Source organism: Protopterus annectens, chromosome 8.part0 (assembly GCF_019279795.1).
Source record: "Protopterus annectens isolate FY-2018-M chromosome 8.part0, PAN1.0, whole genome shotgun sequence".
NCBI classification, from domain to species: domain Eukaryota; kingdom Metazoa; phylum Chordata; order Ceratodontiformes; family Protopteridae; genus Protopterus; species Protopterus annectens.
In genome coordinates, this window is record NC_056741.1 from 1,644,856,026 (window position 1) to 1,644,874,306 (window position 18,281).

The 18,281-nt window shown below is 36.3% G+C and overlaps 1 protein-coding gene across 4 annotated transcripts in view; it reads left to right on the top strand.

Annotated features, from left to right (window-relative positions):
• The window catches only part of GLB1L2 (galactosidase beta 1 like 2), a 2,046,079-nt gene that overhangs the window by 1,212,873 nt on the left and 814,925 nt on the right, over nt 1-18,281 (top strand). For 3 of the 4 annotated variants that reach the window (XM_044081172.1, XM_044081169.1, XM_044081171.1), the window contains exon 7: nt 14,803-14,884. The exons of the other annotated variant lie outside the window; for it this stretch is intronic. In XM_044081172.1, the coding sequence (XP_043937107.1) occupies nt 14,803-14,884 (82 nt within the window). The remainder of the gene's footprint in view (nt 1-14,802; nt 14,885-18,281) is intronic. 4 annotated transcript variants of the gene reach the window in all.

Sequence of the window (18,281 nt, forward strand, 5' to 3'; positions counted from 1 at the left end):
ATAACATGAAAGTAGACTTAAGGGTCTATATGACTCTGGATTTGTCCTACTCCCCTTTCCCTTGAAGACAAGTTTAATAAGTGCATGTCTCCAATCATGAGGAATCTCCCCAAATTTATATGGTCTAGTGAATAGTAAATGTAATGGTACCATAAGTTGTTGCCGAATTGTTCTCAGGTCATTGTTACTAATTCCGTGTCCTCCCTGTGCTTTGTTTGGATCCAGTTTGCGCAGTTCTTTTTCAATGTAATCAGATTTGATTCCAGTATCAGGGATTACTTGGATGTCACTAGGACAACTAATTACCCCTTTTGTGGTGCCAAACTGTTTTGCATAAGATTTTGTAAATATATCTGTGACGCCCGCACACTGGCCCAGCAATCAAGGAGCCTCTGTCCTCACCACTAGCACCAGAGAGGGCATCTCATATAAGAGGAAAGGATAACAAATACACACACAGTAAAGTACAATTTCCCTTAAGTGCACACAGAGATCACAGTCAGTCAGGGGCTGGTTGCTCCCTTGCTCTCCAGGTCCCCAATAAGACTCCCCACTGCCACAGCTATAGGGTCCAGATCTCAGCCTAGCTGGCAAGGTAACCTCCAGTACCCTCTCTGTCTAACCAGTGCTTCATGTCTCTGCCCAAGTAGCTGACACACACACACTTTGAGATAAGTATTTATACAACTTCACAGACACTCCTGAGAAAGACTGATACAGATTCTCCAGCTGTGCCCCTTTACCCAGACTATATGGTAGTAATCACTGCCACCACCAGCTAATAATTATCAGCTACCCAAAGGCCCTTAAAAGGGTGTCCAATTATTACTGTGCAGTATTATTATCGAATTGGTAGTATAGCCCAGGGCTAAAGCTATAGGAGTAGCTTAGACAGTAACCTCTATAAATATGCAAAGTACTGTAGAGATTAACTTATCTCTACATAAACCAGCCACAGTTGAGAAGGGTTTAAAATGTAGTAATAAATACTAAAAACACAAGAAAAATACTACTACACCACAGTGCTATTCAAGAGTTCAGAGATCACACAGAAATTAAAATAATTCTGTAGTACAGTTCTGACATAATAGAAAAACACATAGTCTAATCTTTATAGTCCTAGCTATTTCTACAAGAAAATACACTTCTAAGATAACTTAAGAGCATAGGCAGTGCTGAGCTGGATAGTCAAGATAAAAATGCTTAATAATCTCAGGTTCTCACTGTTTAAATTGCTATTGCAGTTCTGATAAAACATTACGTCATCTTTTTACACTTACTGGAATTCCCAGGCTGACACATTAACTACATTTACATTCTTAATATCTCCCTTTTGTTATCTTGCCACTGGTCAGGAACAGAGCAATAAAAATGCATTTGCATGTTTAAGTCTAGCAATTTAACTATTGGTTAAAATAAAAGAAAGAATTTCTTCATCTAGACTATTCGGCACCACTGTTCCCTTGAAAGGGTCACCGCATGCTTTTACTGGGTCAGTAGAGAGCACTGTTGCCACATTTTTATAACAGTATTTCTTTACATTTAAACAACTAGCCTGTAGTTTACATTTATATTTACAAATGATAAAATTATGTATCAAAATCTATTTGGCTAGGCTGGCAGCCTGCACCCATCTCTACCAGTCTTCACAATATCTATAATCTGTTGTGTCCGAGAATAAATTTTAGAATCTGCACACAGTTTGTGTCTTTACTCCTTCCACATATTGTGTATCTATAAAAAGGTTTCCTGTTATGCTCAATATCTTTTTATAAATTTTCTTCACATTTTTCTTGATTTTGTCTCTCACTATGCTTAATCTGTTTGTCCAGCTTGTTTGTTTTGGTTTTCAAAGTTGTAGTTCGACCTCTCTTTCACTTCTTAGATATTTTTTTGTCTCTCATCTTAATCAGTATGTTGTTCTTATGGAAATATATTCCCCTGATGTTGTATGCCTTGATCCTGATGTTAAACATTTTTTTTTATTTTGTGCACTCAGTTTCTCTTTCATAACTTTCGATATTCCATCTGCAGTTTTCCCACTGAACACCTCACTCCAGTTTTACATAGTGTCTGTTTTGTTTCCATATAATCTGTAATTAACCTTCTGTGCATTGGTTTAGATTTCAGTGTGGCAGAATTGTCTAGCATCAAATTAACCTTTATAATCCCATGATCACTCTACGCATCAATGGTGGTAAAACTTGACTTGAGGTAATACTAATTTCTTTAGGGACGCAAACAATGTCTAGTATGTTCCATTCTCTGGTAGGTTGTTTTACAATCTGAAGCAATTGTTGCTCCTGAATATACATTGTGATCAATTTTCTTACTAACATTGTTGAATCAATATTATTCCAGTTTGTTTCTGGTAAATTTAAGTCCCCAGCTAATATTCTTCCCTCCTGTGTTTCATGCAAGAAATGTATAAATTCCTGTAGGTCATTTGCACTTGACTTTGGTGGTCAGTACACTATAACAATTGTTGTATGTTCCAGGGTTGTCTTTATTGTCACAGTTACACATTCTATAGTATTGGTGTTAGCATTGAACATGTAATAATCACAGGTCTCATAACTGTCTTTAATCCCTATCATAACATCTCCACTTGATTTTTTGTTAGAATGTCTGTTACAGTAAACTTATTTATACCCTGATAGAACTGGTTTCCAGTCATTGTTTTTTAACCATGTTTCAAAAACAGTAACATTAATCTTGTGGGAACGTAGTAAATTTTCCAGTAAAAAAAAACTATTATTAATGCTCGTAGAATTAACAACAATCAGAGATGCATCAAATGTTGCTGTATGTGAACTGTTAAATTTTCGACTTAGCAAAAATCCTGCCTGGTATTTGTCAAATATTGCAAATTATCTGCTGTAAAAATTCTCTTCCATGATCTTGACAAATGCACGCCATCCTGTCTGAACATGTGTGTGCACAGAACTAGGCTTGGATGTTCTACATATTTCCATTTTTTAAAAACAGGACATTTTTTTTCCATGCAAGTATTTACCCCCAAAAATCTATTCATTAAAAGTGACCTGACTATCCTTTCTATAGGTGATTTGTGAAAAATATGTCTTAACATCAGTACAAGCTATACTATCAAAGAGGGCTGTCAGTTACCTACTAACAGTCAGCGAATCCTTGCAGATGACATCATTTGTACCAACATGAATAAAAACTGATGTACTTCCTTACAGTAAGGCATTTCAAGCCTTATCTCGCATCTTTTATTTTTGCTGCCAGCAAGCATAGCATTATTCAATGTTCATTATCTTCTCTGCAGGTATAAGTATCAGTTCCTGTAATAATTGAATCTCCAATTACAAGAATATCTTTGCTGGCCAGCTCTAACAAATCTTCAGTATCTAGTATAGTAATGTCTGCTCTGTGAAGGATAGAGCTTCATTACCATTAGTCTTATTAATCCCACTCTTTTCATTGTCTATTAAATTCTCATCCATCTATATCAAATCCATAGCTTGAGCCATGTAGACAGCATCTATCTTTCTGTTCTTTTTTCTTAAAGTAATGCTCTTCAATCCTTCCATATTCAGTTTTCATTTCTTTCTTTTCACCTGCCCCTTGCCTCTTTTTTCTACATTCTCTGCTGGAGAAAATGATGCCTTTTTCTGTAGACTGAAGGTTTTCTAATAGAAAAATATCACCATTCGCTGTAACCTGTGTGTTACATAACAAAGCGGTGTCCTTTTCACTTCGTATTCTCTTTCCTTTACAGTCATTAATCAGTTTCTCATTCTTCCCTGTTATTTGTTGTGAACTTCTTCCTTTCATTCATAGGTTCATAGGTTCATACTAGGCTATCTGCCCGAGGGCATTTACAAGCCTAGCCCATAGTTTTGTGGCTTACGCCACCCCTTTAGTATGGGGAACTATACCCATTATTTTGCTGTGCCTCTGTCGAGCAGTGACACTGAGGTAATCCCTGGGGTATATCTGCGATCTCCCATCCATTGGTCAAGATTTCTCTTGAACAAGGCCAGCAAGGTGCTCTGCCTCACATATACCGGGATTTTATTCCACAGCATAGGGAGTCTTTGGGTGATGAATCTATCCCTCCAGCACGTCCTATTAATAGCCGTGTCGAGGTTTAAGTCTCCCGCCCTTGTGGCTCTGACGGATCTAGATTTTTTGAGGTGAAGCATATTCATCAAATCTGGGTTTGACATGGCCTTGTATGTTAGGCAAAGGTCACCTCTGAGCAAGCGGTAAGCGACTGAATAGAGCTGGAGTTCTTTCAGTCGGGCAGCATAGGACAGATGTTTGAGACCCTTTATCCTTTTGGTGAGGAACTTTTGTGGCCTCTCCAGCTGCTGCAAGTGTCGGGTCAGATACATTCCTTTTTATTTCCTTCTAAACAAACTGGATCCTCAGATTGCTGAATACTTGCATCCAGAATTCCAGAGTTGTGAGGGACATCATCTTGTTTCATAAGACTTGAATGATTTTTTCAGACAACAGATGCTTTATTTCCTAAATTTGTTCTATTTGTTCTGTGCCTAGCATTATTTATTTCATCAGTCCACTCATTAATGTATGAAACAACAGTTCTCCGAGCCATGCCAATTGCACAAGTGCAGTCATTAAGTATAGATTTACTTCTAACAATGTTAAGCAAATCACTCAACTTTTGACACTTGGAACACAGATTACCAGTTTTATCGGCTGTTACCTTTAAATATGCATAGCATTTATTACAGTGTACAAGATATTTGTGCATCATCAAATCGTTAATTGCATACTCGTTTAAGGAATCCATATAGAGAACTTAAATCAACTTATATGACAAAAAATGACAGCAATACACAACTAAATGTTAAATCAGGTACAGTAAAGTTGTTCTGACCATACAAGTTCTGCAAGGCAGGCAAAAGTTGTAATTCTTTTACGTTGCGTACAGTAGCTTCTGCTCACTATCGCTCTCAGTCGCACTTTTTTTAACAGTAAATATCAGTACATCACAAACCAAGGTAGGATTGTTTAGATATGTTCAGGATTTTCCTCTCTGCAATCTGTGTGGATTTATAGCTGTCTGCGCCCCTTGGGGTGGCTAAAGCTTGCCTGTGTAAAACCTCTCCTTTTCTAACAGCCAACAGTGAAATGAAAGGTCAAATAAGATATGAATCAAAGTAAGTATCATTAACACGCTATCCCTTCCTACCTTCAAACAGTTAAAAGCAGTGATAACAAATACAATATAAATTCAAATAAAACTTGTTTTACCAGTCATCTCCACAGTAAATCAGAAACCCAAGGTAGGATTGTTTAAATATGCTCAGGATTTGCTATGAACTTATGAAACCATAAATTTAAGGAAAAGAAAAATGAAAATTTGAGTGCTTTCTGTAAATGTGAATAGTATTAAGAATATAGTAAGAAAAATAGGGATTTTGGAGTTTTGTAATAAATGTGATGTAGATGTGATGTAGATGCCATTGTATTAGAAGACACACGATTCTTAAATGAAAAATTGCAAGCAGAGAAACTATGGGGAGGAAAGATAATCTGGAATTTTGGAAATGAGAGAGATTTTTGAATAACCATATTCTGTAGAAATACAGTAAAGATATTAGATGTAACTTTAGCAAAAATGGGAAGGTTAACCATTGTAGATTTAAAGTGGAAAGAACAAGCATATTATAGTTATAACCTTATATGCTTAAACGTTCCCTTTCTTTACAATTAGTACATTTTATCAGATTTTAGACTTCTTGATAAATATGAATATTGTAATAACAGGAGACTTTAATTATGATTTAGGAGGCAAGTGAAAAAAGAAAGGAAATTATATAAGAAAAATGTTAGAAGTTATAAGATGAAAGTTAAAACTTTGGGACAAAAATTTATGGACTTACAAATCGGGTGTGCATAGAACTGAAATTGATTATTTTATAATATCAAAAGGTATAGTTATAGGATTAGGGGGATAGTTGAAACAGGATTTTCTGATTATCTTGCAGTAAGAGATAAAAGCAAAGATTATATAAAAAATAGGCAAATGAATAAAAAGGATACCTGAGGAATGCATGGAATGAAGGAAAGAGGTTAGTAATACAGTTATGGAAAGATCATATTACTATGAGAATATTTTATAAAAATTGGTCTTGAATGGTAGATGATATTTAAGAAATTTTTTTTTTACAGTGGCAATATGATGTGAGGAAAAGTAGTGAAAGAAAAATATATAAGAACATAATGTATTGGAAGATTTAGAACATGATAGAAAGTGCTTTGACAAGGAAAAAATTATATGAAAAAAGTCAGTAAAAAATACAATAATTGTTATAAGCAAAAATATTTTTTACAAAGAAAAAGAGAAGTACAGAGTAAAGGAAGATGGTAGTGTATTGAGAGAATTAAAAATGTAGAAGGAGAAATAAAACTTGGGAAAAGACTATGAATAGTGTAGTATAATATGTACAAGAAGTGTTTAAAGAAAAAAAAAGGTAGTGAATAAAACTTGTAAAGCATAAACTAACATATAATAGTAAGAAAAGGAATTTTCTTTAAATGAGCTAGATAAAGTATTAAGACAAGTAGATTCTCCTGCAAGACTAGATGGAATAGAATATGAAATGTATAAAAATTTAAGGGACTGGCAAAAAAAAAAAGATTTTGAAGGAATGGTTAAATTATGGTTTTATATATAAAGAATTGTGTAATGAAATACTTAAATTCATATGGAAGATAGAAGGCTGAAAAAACTGTAGACTGGTAGTATTGAATAATACTGATTATAAAACCTTTATGAAAATAATACAAAAGAGATTTGAAACTAAAATGGAAAATATTTATGATCTTGTATATGCGTGTGTGTCTGTGTGCACATATATGTATGTATGTATATACAGAATGTATATGTGTATATATATATATATATATATATATATATATGTGTGTGTGTGTGTGTGTGTGTGTGTGTGTAGTATAAAGGAGAAGTATTAAGAATTATTAATGATAGAAAAGTTGTGGATGATATTATGAATAAAAAAGAAATCATGATACAAGACCTTAATAAGGCATTTGACAGAGTTTGACATGAAATGTTATGGATAATAATGAAAGACTATAATATAAGTGAGAAAGTCAGCAAATGATGTTTGTCAGCATATAGAAATAATAGTTAAAATACTTGTGAATGACTGGTTAAGCCAAGAGATACATATGAAGAGTGATTTAAGTCAGGGATGTCCAGTGAATTGTATGCTCTCTGCATCAGTTATGAATGTGATAGTATGTGAAATAAATCACAAAATAAAGGAGGCGAAGTATGTACCCACCTGAAGGGTTAAGAAATCCATTTCTGTTAACATATGCAAATGATATTGTAATAATTGCAAAAAAATAAATAAATTGTGGATAAAAGTACTAATTTGCACAAATGAGTGTCTAGAGGTGATATGGATGGCTTTAGGTAAAGAGAAAAGTAAAGGTTTATGTGATGTAATAAAGATAGGGGTATATAGTTCACATTGGATGAATGTCTCTGTTGGGTATAAAATTTGTGAATAAACATATGTAAGTAGAATTTAGTGGGAAAAACAGTAGAAGAAATGAAACAAACATCTTTTTTTTAGAGAACATATAAATTACCATTCAGAAAAAAGCTTACTTGATAAATTCAGTACTAATACAAAAATAGCATACTTAGTAAGTGTATTTATGCTGACAACAGTAAAAGGAATTGTTGCATATAATGTTTTTATTTATATGGGGTTCTAGATTAAAGCAGTAAAAAGAAGACTTCTGTATCTAAGTAAAAAGAAGGAAGTTTAGTCTTAATTAATCCAGTAGTATATGCTGCATGATTAAATTTGTACTAAGTGTTAGTGTAAAATGAAAAAATGAAAGATTAATATTTAAACTGTATAAATATAAGTATGGTCAAGTATAGTAAAAATGATTAAAAGAGGAAGAATGTGTAAATGAAAAAGTAAAATGTTAGCAAGAAAAATATTTTTATGGAAAATAAAAATTGGTGATATAGAAAAATATGGTATAAGAATGTAATGATAAAACATTACTATGTAAAACCAAGAGAAAATCCAACAGATAAAAAATTAAAGCTATAAAAATAAGCAAATGGAGTAATTAGAAAGTAGAATGTCAAGATTTTTTATGGAGTCTAGCAATAGATACATTGTCAGTAAAAGGAAATATACCATATAAAAAGAAAAGTGATAGAATGTTTACCTTGTCAAGAAAAAAAAACTATGAAACATGTTTTTGAATTGTAAAAGAGTAAAAAAAAAAGTTATGTGGAAAACTATGTAAAGAAGTTTTTTTTCTCAAAGATATAAAAGAAGTGGATAAAATAAACATGGATATGATTATATATTGATATTTTAAGAATAGAAGTAAAGAATATGTTAAAAGGATAAAGTTATTTGATGGTATGTGGGTTATATGGAATGAAAGAATAAATGAAATTATGTTTAATGGTAAATGGATTTTAGCAAGAATATTAAATAAAATCAGATGGTGGTTATGGAAAAAGGAGTGAGATTCTAATAGGGATGAAAATTTAGGATGATTGTAAAGGATGTTAGGAATATGTTTAAACAGATTTGCTTAGCTATATTATATATTCGTACATTTGTAATTACGTAAATATTTTGTAAATAAGAGTTATTTCTGTATGTAAATAAAAGACCCCTACTCTTTCCAGTAGATGCCATGAGATCTTTTGTATCCACCTGAGGGATTCACTTCTGAATCTCGAATTTCTGAAACATTGAATTCCATATGATCGATGTTTCAGAATCTCGACATTCCGAAATAAATCCAACAGAAAAAAAAGTTTCTAAATGTTTCTGCAGGGGGGCAAGCCCCCCTGCACGTCCAACACTGCCACTACTTAAATATACCAACTCTGAGATCACACTACAGAAAGGAAAAGGGAAATCTCCCGTTCTGTGCTGTATGCAGATCTCCGTTCAGAATTTTAAAGTTCTAAAACTTTGATCATATGGTCTCGACCATATGAAATTTGAAGTTTTAGGATTTTGAGATTCCGAAGGGAATCCCCACCTGAGCTATCACCAACTCAAGCAGATGGAATCATGGCTTAACATCTCATACAAAGGACAAAATACACACACACAACATTAGTTCAGCCACCCTCCCTGTGCTTGCATTGCAGTGTCAGTAATTGATCTACTTGGTGTGGGAACAGAACCCATAGCCTTTCGCAGCAAACATAAGTGTGCTACCTGTTCATAGGTAGGTTCTAGGCTATCGGCCCAAGGGCCTGCGTAAGCCTAGCCAGCAAGGTTCCATAGCTTACGCCACCCAAGAAAGTTATTTTCCTGTGCCACTGTCCAGCAGAGACACAGAAGTGATCCCCGGGGTGTATTTCCTATTTCCCATCCACTCATCAAGATTTTTCTTGAAGAGTGCTAATGAAGAACTTTGCTTGACATAGATGGGTAGCTTGTTCCAGAGTATAGGAAGTCTCTGGGAGAGGAATCTATCCCTCCAGCGTGTCCTGTTTATTGTGGTGACAAGGTTTAGGTCCCTAGAGCATGTAGCTTGGAGGGATTGGGATTAGTGTAAGTGTAGAATGTCCAGCAGATCTGGGTTTGACATAGCTTTATATGTTAGGCAGAGATCACCTCTGAGTAGGCGATATGCTACGGAGTAAAGCTGGAGTTTTTTGAGGCGGTCAGTGTAGGGCACTTGTTTGAGGCCAGTAATCCTCTTTGTGAGGTACTTCTGTGGCCTTTCTGGCTGCAGATGTCTTGTGAGATACATTCCAAAAGGGGCATTGTACTCTATAATAGGTCTAATGAGTGATGAGTAGAGGGGAACAATGATCTCTTTTTTCCTGGATGAGAACCCTTTTATAATGAGGTGTGCCACGTAGAAGGACTTCCTGACTACTGTGGTGATGTGGCTATCAAAGGAGAGACTACTGTCCACCTGGGTCCCAAGGTCTCTTATCACGCATTTGGTGTGAAGTAGATTGCTGCCTATGTGGTAGTTCATGGTTACAGAGTTTTTACCAAAGGGAATGACGCTGCACTTTTTGGCATTGAGCTTGAGGCCATGGCTCTGACACCAGGCATCTGTCTCAGTGAGGCCCTTCTGTAGGATGTCCACATCATTTGGGGAATTGACTATGGCTTCTAGTTTGCAGTCATCTGCGAACTTCGTTAGCCAAAGGCCTTCTGTGTTGGCCTGTACTTCAGAGAAGTAGATACCAAACAGTAGACGTCCCTGGATGGAACCCTGTGGTACTCCACTTGTCACTGCTTTGAGGTCAGATTTGGAGTCTGCAACTTTTACAGTGTGGTTTCTGTCAGTGAGCCAGTTGGCAACCCATCTTGTGATGTAGGGATTTATACCTAGTTTAGTGAGTTTAGCTATAATTCCAGAATGGGGGATGGTGTCGAAAGCCTTGGCGAGATCAAGATAGGCTGTGTGAACCACCTTACCCTCATCCACGGCTTTGGTGACTGCCTCAAAGAAGTCAATCAGGTTCAGGAGGCATGATCTGCCTTTCACAAACCCGAACTGGGTGAGATCCGGAGTTTGGAGGTTACCAATGTCTTTGTTTATGAGTTCCATGATGATATGTTCCATGGCCTTGCAGACCAGGCTCGTTAGGCTAATAGGTCGATAGTTCCCGAGGTCATATCATTTTGAAGAAAATTGCTTTTGCATGATTTGTAAATCTGTAGCTTTGAGACAGCATTAACTACAATTTGAGTTAGTTTGATGCATTTTAATATGTTTTTGGTATGCCTAGATCTTTTTCTCTCCAGTCTCTCACTGAAAACATGCTCTGTGCCCCTTTTTACCTTCTAGGTAAAGAAACATAAACATACAAATGTGTATAAGTGCACATACATATGCACACGGTTAGCTAAATCTGCATGATATGTGTAGATACATATTACTTTAGTGGCTGCATCGTGAGACTGTATGAAGTGCCACATCTGACATTCCACTAAGTGTTGGGGATCATCATCATTGTTCTGATTAGCAGTTAGTGTGTCAAGGCGTCAAGTGTTGGACAGTAGTGGCTAGTTAAGCATACTGTCCATTAACTGCCATGAGGAATGACAACATTGTAAGCACAGTTGGGAATTAAGAAGGGTATGAAGTCCATAAATACATTTGTCATCTTTGATAAAGTTAAAAATGGCACTCATGCTGAAGTTCCTGCAGTCTCACCAAACAGCTCAAAAAGAAAAGAAAAATGAAACTTTACAGCTGGATATGCTCAGTGTAAGGAAGCATATGACTTTCTCTTTCTAATGTAAAGTGTAGTATTAAAAGAGATGTCTGCTATGTGTGTAATTGTGCTGTTATTTACAATGGCTGATAACATTTTTTGTTCTGTGAGGAACTGGAGAAACTTTGTCTTATTAATAAGTAGGTGCTAGTTAAAACATTGAATGTGTGTTATAAATTATGAACAGCAAATGCTGTCTGCCATACCACACAGCCAAAAGTCTGCTACATTAAATTTAAAATACTGTTGTTTGCAGCTTGTAACCATATATTTTAACATATTGCTTTGGGAACCCATGCACCTGTAAAATTTTATATACACGTATACATACAGTTTGCTGAGCGAAGGAATATAAGGAAGTCAAGTTTGTCTGACTGAATTAGTTTGCACCTTGCAGATTCCTTTGTCCACACAGCTAACTTGTTTCTCCAAGCAAAAAAAAATAAAAAAATTTGTAAAACATTAAAACCTTTGAAAAATGCAGGTCATCTTCAGAATAACAATGTATTTTCGTGTGTGTGAAGAATGTTAATAAATAGTGAGATTAAGCAGCGAACCATACTGTACATTTTAAAGTCCAGTGAAGAAAAGAAACTAAATAATATTGTTTTACCATTATGTTTAAAACTGAACGCATCACTTTATTTCCCTAGCAGAACCTGAACTGGTTAGAAATGCCACACTCTATATCATACATGCAGCTCATAATGACACATATAACACTACACCAGTCATCAGCAATACATTAAAATGGTAGCACCCCAAAAGCATCCTTTGGTCAGCGAACCAACACTTAATAGAATCCCAAACATCCAGCAATTCTCATGAGGACTCCATATACTCAGTAAGTATAACTTAACTTTAGAACAGCATTTGTTTCATCATCCAACAAACCTCTTCACTTTTAAGACCAACTTCAGTCTACATCTGAATTATACTACAAACTGCAAATGTTCTGAATCTCAGAGAGATTTTTCTCTTATTATTTTCTAAACCATTTATTTCCAGCTGTGATATTTCTGAAGATAGTGTACACATTTCTTTAGAGCTTGTTTAAACTTTGTTATATAGTACATTTACTGTTTATTGGAGCTTTTCTTCCCAGGCCACCACTAAAAATAAGCATTGTACCCAGCCAAACATTCTTGGCAAATAACTAAATAATTAAATGTTGTCAGTGTTTTCTAATGAAGGAAAGTGTCTTATAAGAGCATATCAGTTTTTACAGAAAATGGGCTTGTGGTTAGATTGCTGGAACATGCATTTCAATAAATGTTTTCCAGTGCACCCAAACGTTTGTGGGTTTATCAAAAGGATTAGCCCAAGTAGTAGAGCTCCAAAGAGCCACCACAGGACAGTGAAGTAAGCGGGTCACCCCACAGGACCAGCAAGTGTGCCCGCTGCCTACCCCCTGACTATTGCCATGGAGCAGGCAAACTGATTGGAGATTCCCGGGCAGGTACAAATGGGTTGTAGGGCAGTTACCTCACCCGAGGAGTCTCTCTCCTGTTACCATGGACAAACTGACCATTTGGGTATAATTAGAGTAGCCATCTCCTGCAATAGAGAGAGTTAAAATAGTATTTATTCCAAGAGAAACAATATTACTTTTAAAAATGAGTAAGATATCTTGAATTTGGTTTTGTTTCAACTACGCATTTTAAAGAAGGGTGGTCAATAAAGTTCTTTCCTTTCAAAAAAATATATCTTTGCAGGACACCTCAGTGATGCAGAGGTGAACGTTGCTGCGTGATAGTGCTTGGTTTTTTGGTTTGGTTTCCAAAGTATCTGTCTTTGTTAACTCTTCATGTTCTGCTTTGTGCATACAGGTTTTCACTGGGTGTTTTGATTTCCTCCCTCATCCCAAAGACATGCTGATAGACAACTTCGGGATCCTCCAGATCGTCCACTGTTTTTTGTATACAGCTTTAGATAGACTTGTTTGCCATCCAGAACTGTTTCTCTGCCTTGTTCCCATTGATTATTGGGACTGGGTCCAGTCATCATGTGACCCTATATAAGTTAAAGTGGGTATCAGAAAGTGAATTAATTAAAAAAAAATATTTGCATGCAGAGTATATGAAACCAAATCTTGTTTTTGTTCCAAGTCTGTGATGTAAGAGCCAAGAGATTTAATGCTGTCTGAGATGACACAGTTGTTGCAATACTTTCCATTCTCTTTAAATCTTGAAGAAGCCTGTACTGGTGTAGAGGGATAAAGGTGACTACATCCCAGGCTACCAAAGTTTTATTAACAGTTCACGCTCTTGATAGGGTGGAGGCAGACTGTCCTAAGAGGAGAACAGGCACTTGGGCACAATTCTGCAGTCAGTCTTTGGTGGAGGTTGGAGTTGCATGAGGAAGTCCTGTCTGCAAGGGCGAAGCAGGGCTTTGAGTTACACATGAAGGCTTGGACTGTAGTAAGTGAAGCCCACTGCATTCCATCCTCTTTGACAGTATTGAGTCTGCACAGAGCTGGGAAATTGGCTTTAAGGAGAAACCACTCCCTTGTCAGCAGTATGCTGCTGCCCCCAGGTTGCCTGAATCTCCTAACTGGTCCCAAACATGGTCACATTCAGTCCATGGGTGTCAAGTCAGGTTCAATAGACCTGGTGGACAAGAAGAGGCTGTAGAAGCAGCTTGATTAGCTGTGGGGTGTGCCAAAAAGAGGGACAAAACATGTAGAAATCTCCATTTTCTGAAGTGCTGATATAAGGTTTTGCTGTGAAGAAGAAGTTAAATGCAAATCTGTGAACTCTGTTAGGTGTGGAAAAGTCATAGCTCTGATTATATTCAAATCTGTCTATTGGATATTGTGGCTTTGCCTGTCTGCAAATCTGAAAATGTCTATGTGCTGAAATACATTTTTATTTTAAGTTTTTTTTTATGTAGTACTTCAAGGCTGAATGAGATGATTTGTGTAAGGTAATGCAGGTTATATATATTTGTTCTGGAAAGGCAGGTGCACATCTAATGTCATGCCATCCTGTTATGTGATTGGCTACTGCAGCAGAATTCCATTCTGCATTTAATAGTTACTGCAGTCCTTGGCAATGGAAATACATTTAGCATTTATAATACATGTTAAAATCTAACCCCATAGTACAGTCTGTGAATGTAATTATGAATTGTTTGATTATAACTGTGGAAGTGTTTTGGTGATGTGATACATTGTGTAGTAATTACATTTGCAAAGCATGAAAAAAGATTTCTGTAACCACTGGAAGTGCTGTTTGTGTTTTAAGTTTACATTTGTAAAAAGCTAAACTTTGTACAGAGGCTTAATTCATTTAATTCAGCTAGCTGTGTGCATTTGGTGGTTGGTCTTGTTACTGCTAGTTTGTAGAAATGAAATAAAAATATAACATTAGCAGAACTGTACACTTTAAATGTGGTAATACAGTGTTTGTTTACAGAACTTTCACTATAAAATTCACTGAGGTTTTTTAATTTTAAAGGAGTCTTTTGGTCATATTAAGAATCCGTTGTTTGATGGTCATGCTCTAATATTTTCATTTGTATTGATTTCCCTTCAGGCATTAGTAAAGAGGGGAGTAGTTGAGCTGCTAATGACTTCTGACAATAAGGAAGGGACAGAAAAAGGGCATATTGACGAAGGTAAGTACATTCAGTAGGTAAAGTGCTCTTTGTCACATTTCTGATTTCAGCTTCTATACAGATTTTTCATATGGGGTTGGGAAGGTGGCCTAATGGTTAAGGTGTTTGCCTTACAAACATAATGTGCAGGGTTTGAGTCTCACAAGGGATAATTGGCTAGGCTTAAATGGCTCGCAAGGGCAGTTAGCCTAGTACTAATCTATGAACCTATAACTTGTCTCATTTCCAAAGGTCTTACACTTTTTAAACTACATGTCTGGGTCCATTTCTTTAGTAACTACTGACATACAGATGAAGCGTGTACTTAAGTATTATCCCTTACTAATAATATACTGTAAGACTGCAGTGATAGGTAACATCCATATCTCCCTAAACAAGCTATAGGATTAAAGCCTTATAGAAATATTGATCAGAAACTGTATGCTCTGTCTTGGAAGATGTCGAGTTCCAGCTTAGACATACTACCACAGGGAAAATAAACTGTAGGAGTGGTGTCATTGCTGAATTCCCAGTTTCCTGATATATAGGAAGTATTGGGTTGAAGCTAAATGGAGACTTCAGGGGAAGTTGTGTAATTTATCTGTGTTTATAGTCACGTTTTGGTCCTGGAAGATGCATTTGCGTTGTAGATATTTATTTATATATGTATTTGTCTTTGCATTTGTACCTGTTATCCAGAGTAGAGCAGTGATATCCCCATGGACCTTTTTCAGACCGGGAGCTCTGTCTGGTTATGTTGATTGGTCACAAAGTCAAATGGAAGCTGAGGGAATCAAACTATAGGCTGCATGAAGCAACTTGCAAACATACACTTCATGGTGATAATGCTTTGGTTCATGACCATATTTTTTATGGTTATGAATTTAGTCACAAGTTTATTATCTGTATCTTGAAAAATCTTTATGGATAGACTGATAAGAAAGATGTCCAGTAATTCCAGCTAAAAATGTTTGGTCTTATCTGAGTAGAGTCATATAACGGCAGTTATGTAGTTAATGCCCTTTCAAGTTGTATAACATCAGTCGGGCAATAATTAATCAATGACTTTGAGATGGTTCTTTCTTTCAAACATTGACATTAACATTGTCCTGCCTCTGGTGTCACTTTTCTACTGATTAATTTTTCAAGTAACCTTCCCTAGAGAATTTGATGTCTTGCACCTGCAGTAGTCATTATGCAAGACTTGTCTTTCAAATTAAGTTGCTTAGGATTCTTGAACAAGAAGAAGCTTTAATGATGAGGTGTTTTGAATCTATTTATACTAAGTTTTCTTTTTTTTGTATGTGTAGCTGCAATTTATTCCAAAGTCTTGGGAGGTACACAGTTATAACCTCCCACTTTCCTTTTAGCTTATATCTGGCTTTAAAAGCTAAGATCTGTCCTTGTATTGGTGACCCCCTCCCTGATGTTATAGTTTAGACACACATGTTCAAAGTGAAATGGCTCTGGTGACAGTGTTGAGGTGGTGAATACATCATATTTTATATAATGACCTGCAGACCAAGAAGAACAAAAATGTGTGTTGCACTCCATGATTGCTTTTACCAGAGACTCACAAAGAAGTCTTAGGATATGCATTAGCCTGTCTGCAGCATATTTCAGGATCAAATGCATTGTCCCCAAAAAAAGTTCTCTAAACATTGAATATTTTATGGTAGAATCAGTGCACACAGAGAGAAACACACACACACACACACAGAAAATGTCATCTCCTCATTCTGAGACAACTGTGTGTACAGAAGGGATGTTTTCACCAAGCAAGCAGTTGATGCTCACTACACATGCAGATATGAAAGGCAGATTCAACTGTAATTCGTATTTTGTAGTTTACTTGGCTAGGTGTACATTCTGTCCTGCTTTGTATATAAGAAAGATGGAGCGGAGGCTCCGTGACAGAATTTATGAACACCAATATGCTATGAATAAATGTAAACTGGAGAATGCGCTAGCTAAGCACACTATTTCTAATAAAGAACACGCTTTTAAATTTATTATCATTGATCACGCCAAGTATGACAGTAGGGGTGGCCCTAGACCACTCAAACTTGAAGAACTTGAATTAGCCTGGCAAGTGAGGCTGAATGCCTACAATTTTCCTGGGTTGAATGACTCATGCTCAGTTAGTAGCGTCGTTCTCAAACTAAAGAGCTTGCAGAGATGAGTCACATTTTGTTAAAAACATATATTATTTCTGTCAATGGTTGGGTTATACAAAATAACTTTTAATGTTTTTACCTTTGTATATTGTGGTTACTGTTGTAGACATGTTTACATACTTTAATGTTGTTTTATTACTGGTTATCAGCAGTTGTCACTTTAATTTTAAAGTGTGTTTGCTTAAGTAGAACAAAGTGATGCAATTGGTGAATGCTGATCACCTGTCTTACTTATAAGGAAGGTTTTTTATTGCTGTAACTGTTTCTGAAGAAGTTTGCTATCAGGCTGGAATAAATAGTGTTATTTGACTCTTCTTGGACTGTGTTGCTGGTTTTTTGAACCTGTTTTTGGATTTAGATATGCTACATACCATGATCAAGAATGCACAGACACTTCTGAGCCAGTGATACTGCATACTAACGCTGTAGAGGTGTATCAGCAAAAACACTGCTCTCCCGCACTAGAAGCACAGCTTATGATGCACGAAGTCATACCTTTCAAAGACTTTGCTCAAGAATTCTGGACAAAGCCAAAAATAATAGAGGCTCAATGAATATTTAAAAATGTTACATGTTAAGTTGTCAATCTCGCCTTCATTCTTGCTTGATGGGTTCGGAGCCGATCCCTCGGCTCCGACTCGGCACTTGCTAAGCTCGAGAGTTTCTTCTACCAGCTCGAGGCAGCCCCATATCCCATGATGCAAGGCGGTAAGTACCCAGATCTCATTTGCCGCTTAGGAGGTCTTTTTTACCAGCTCCTGGTAAGTTGTTCACTTTGTGATTTTTCAAGCCCCTTTTTAGTCTAAAACTAATTTTTGATAGTTTAAATTTAATTTCTATCCCTTTCTGACAGAAATTCCCTGTCTCTTTTAATTTTTGTTAGTAAATTCCCTATCCCATCCCCTGTTAGGGTGTGTGTGTTGGTGTTTTATAGAATACCTCTTGGTATTTTGTTTAATTTAATTTAATTTAATTTGACTGGTGTGTGTGTATTGTGTGTTCGCACCATGTCAAAGGAGAGGGTTTCAGGTTTTAAGAAGTGTGACTCGTGCTGTCAGAAGATGTCTCTGACAGACGGTCACACTTCTTGCCTGTATTGTTGGGCCCTCTTCACCTGCAGGACTCCTGTGCTATTTGTCACTCCTTCAGCCAGAGAGTCCTGCAGGAGAGAACAAGTTGATTCTTAGGGGCCTTCTTAAGCCGGAGGGCTCTCCGGCTAATGTTCAGGACTCTTCTAAGCC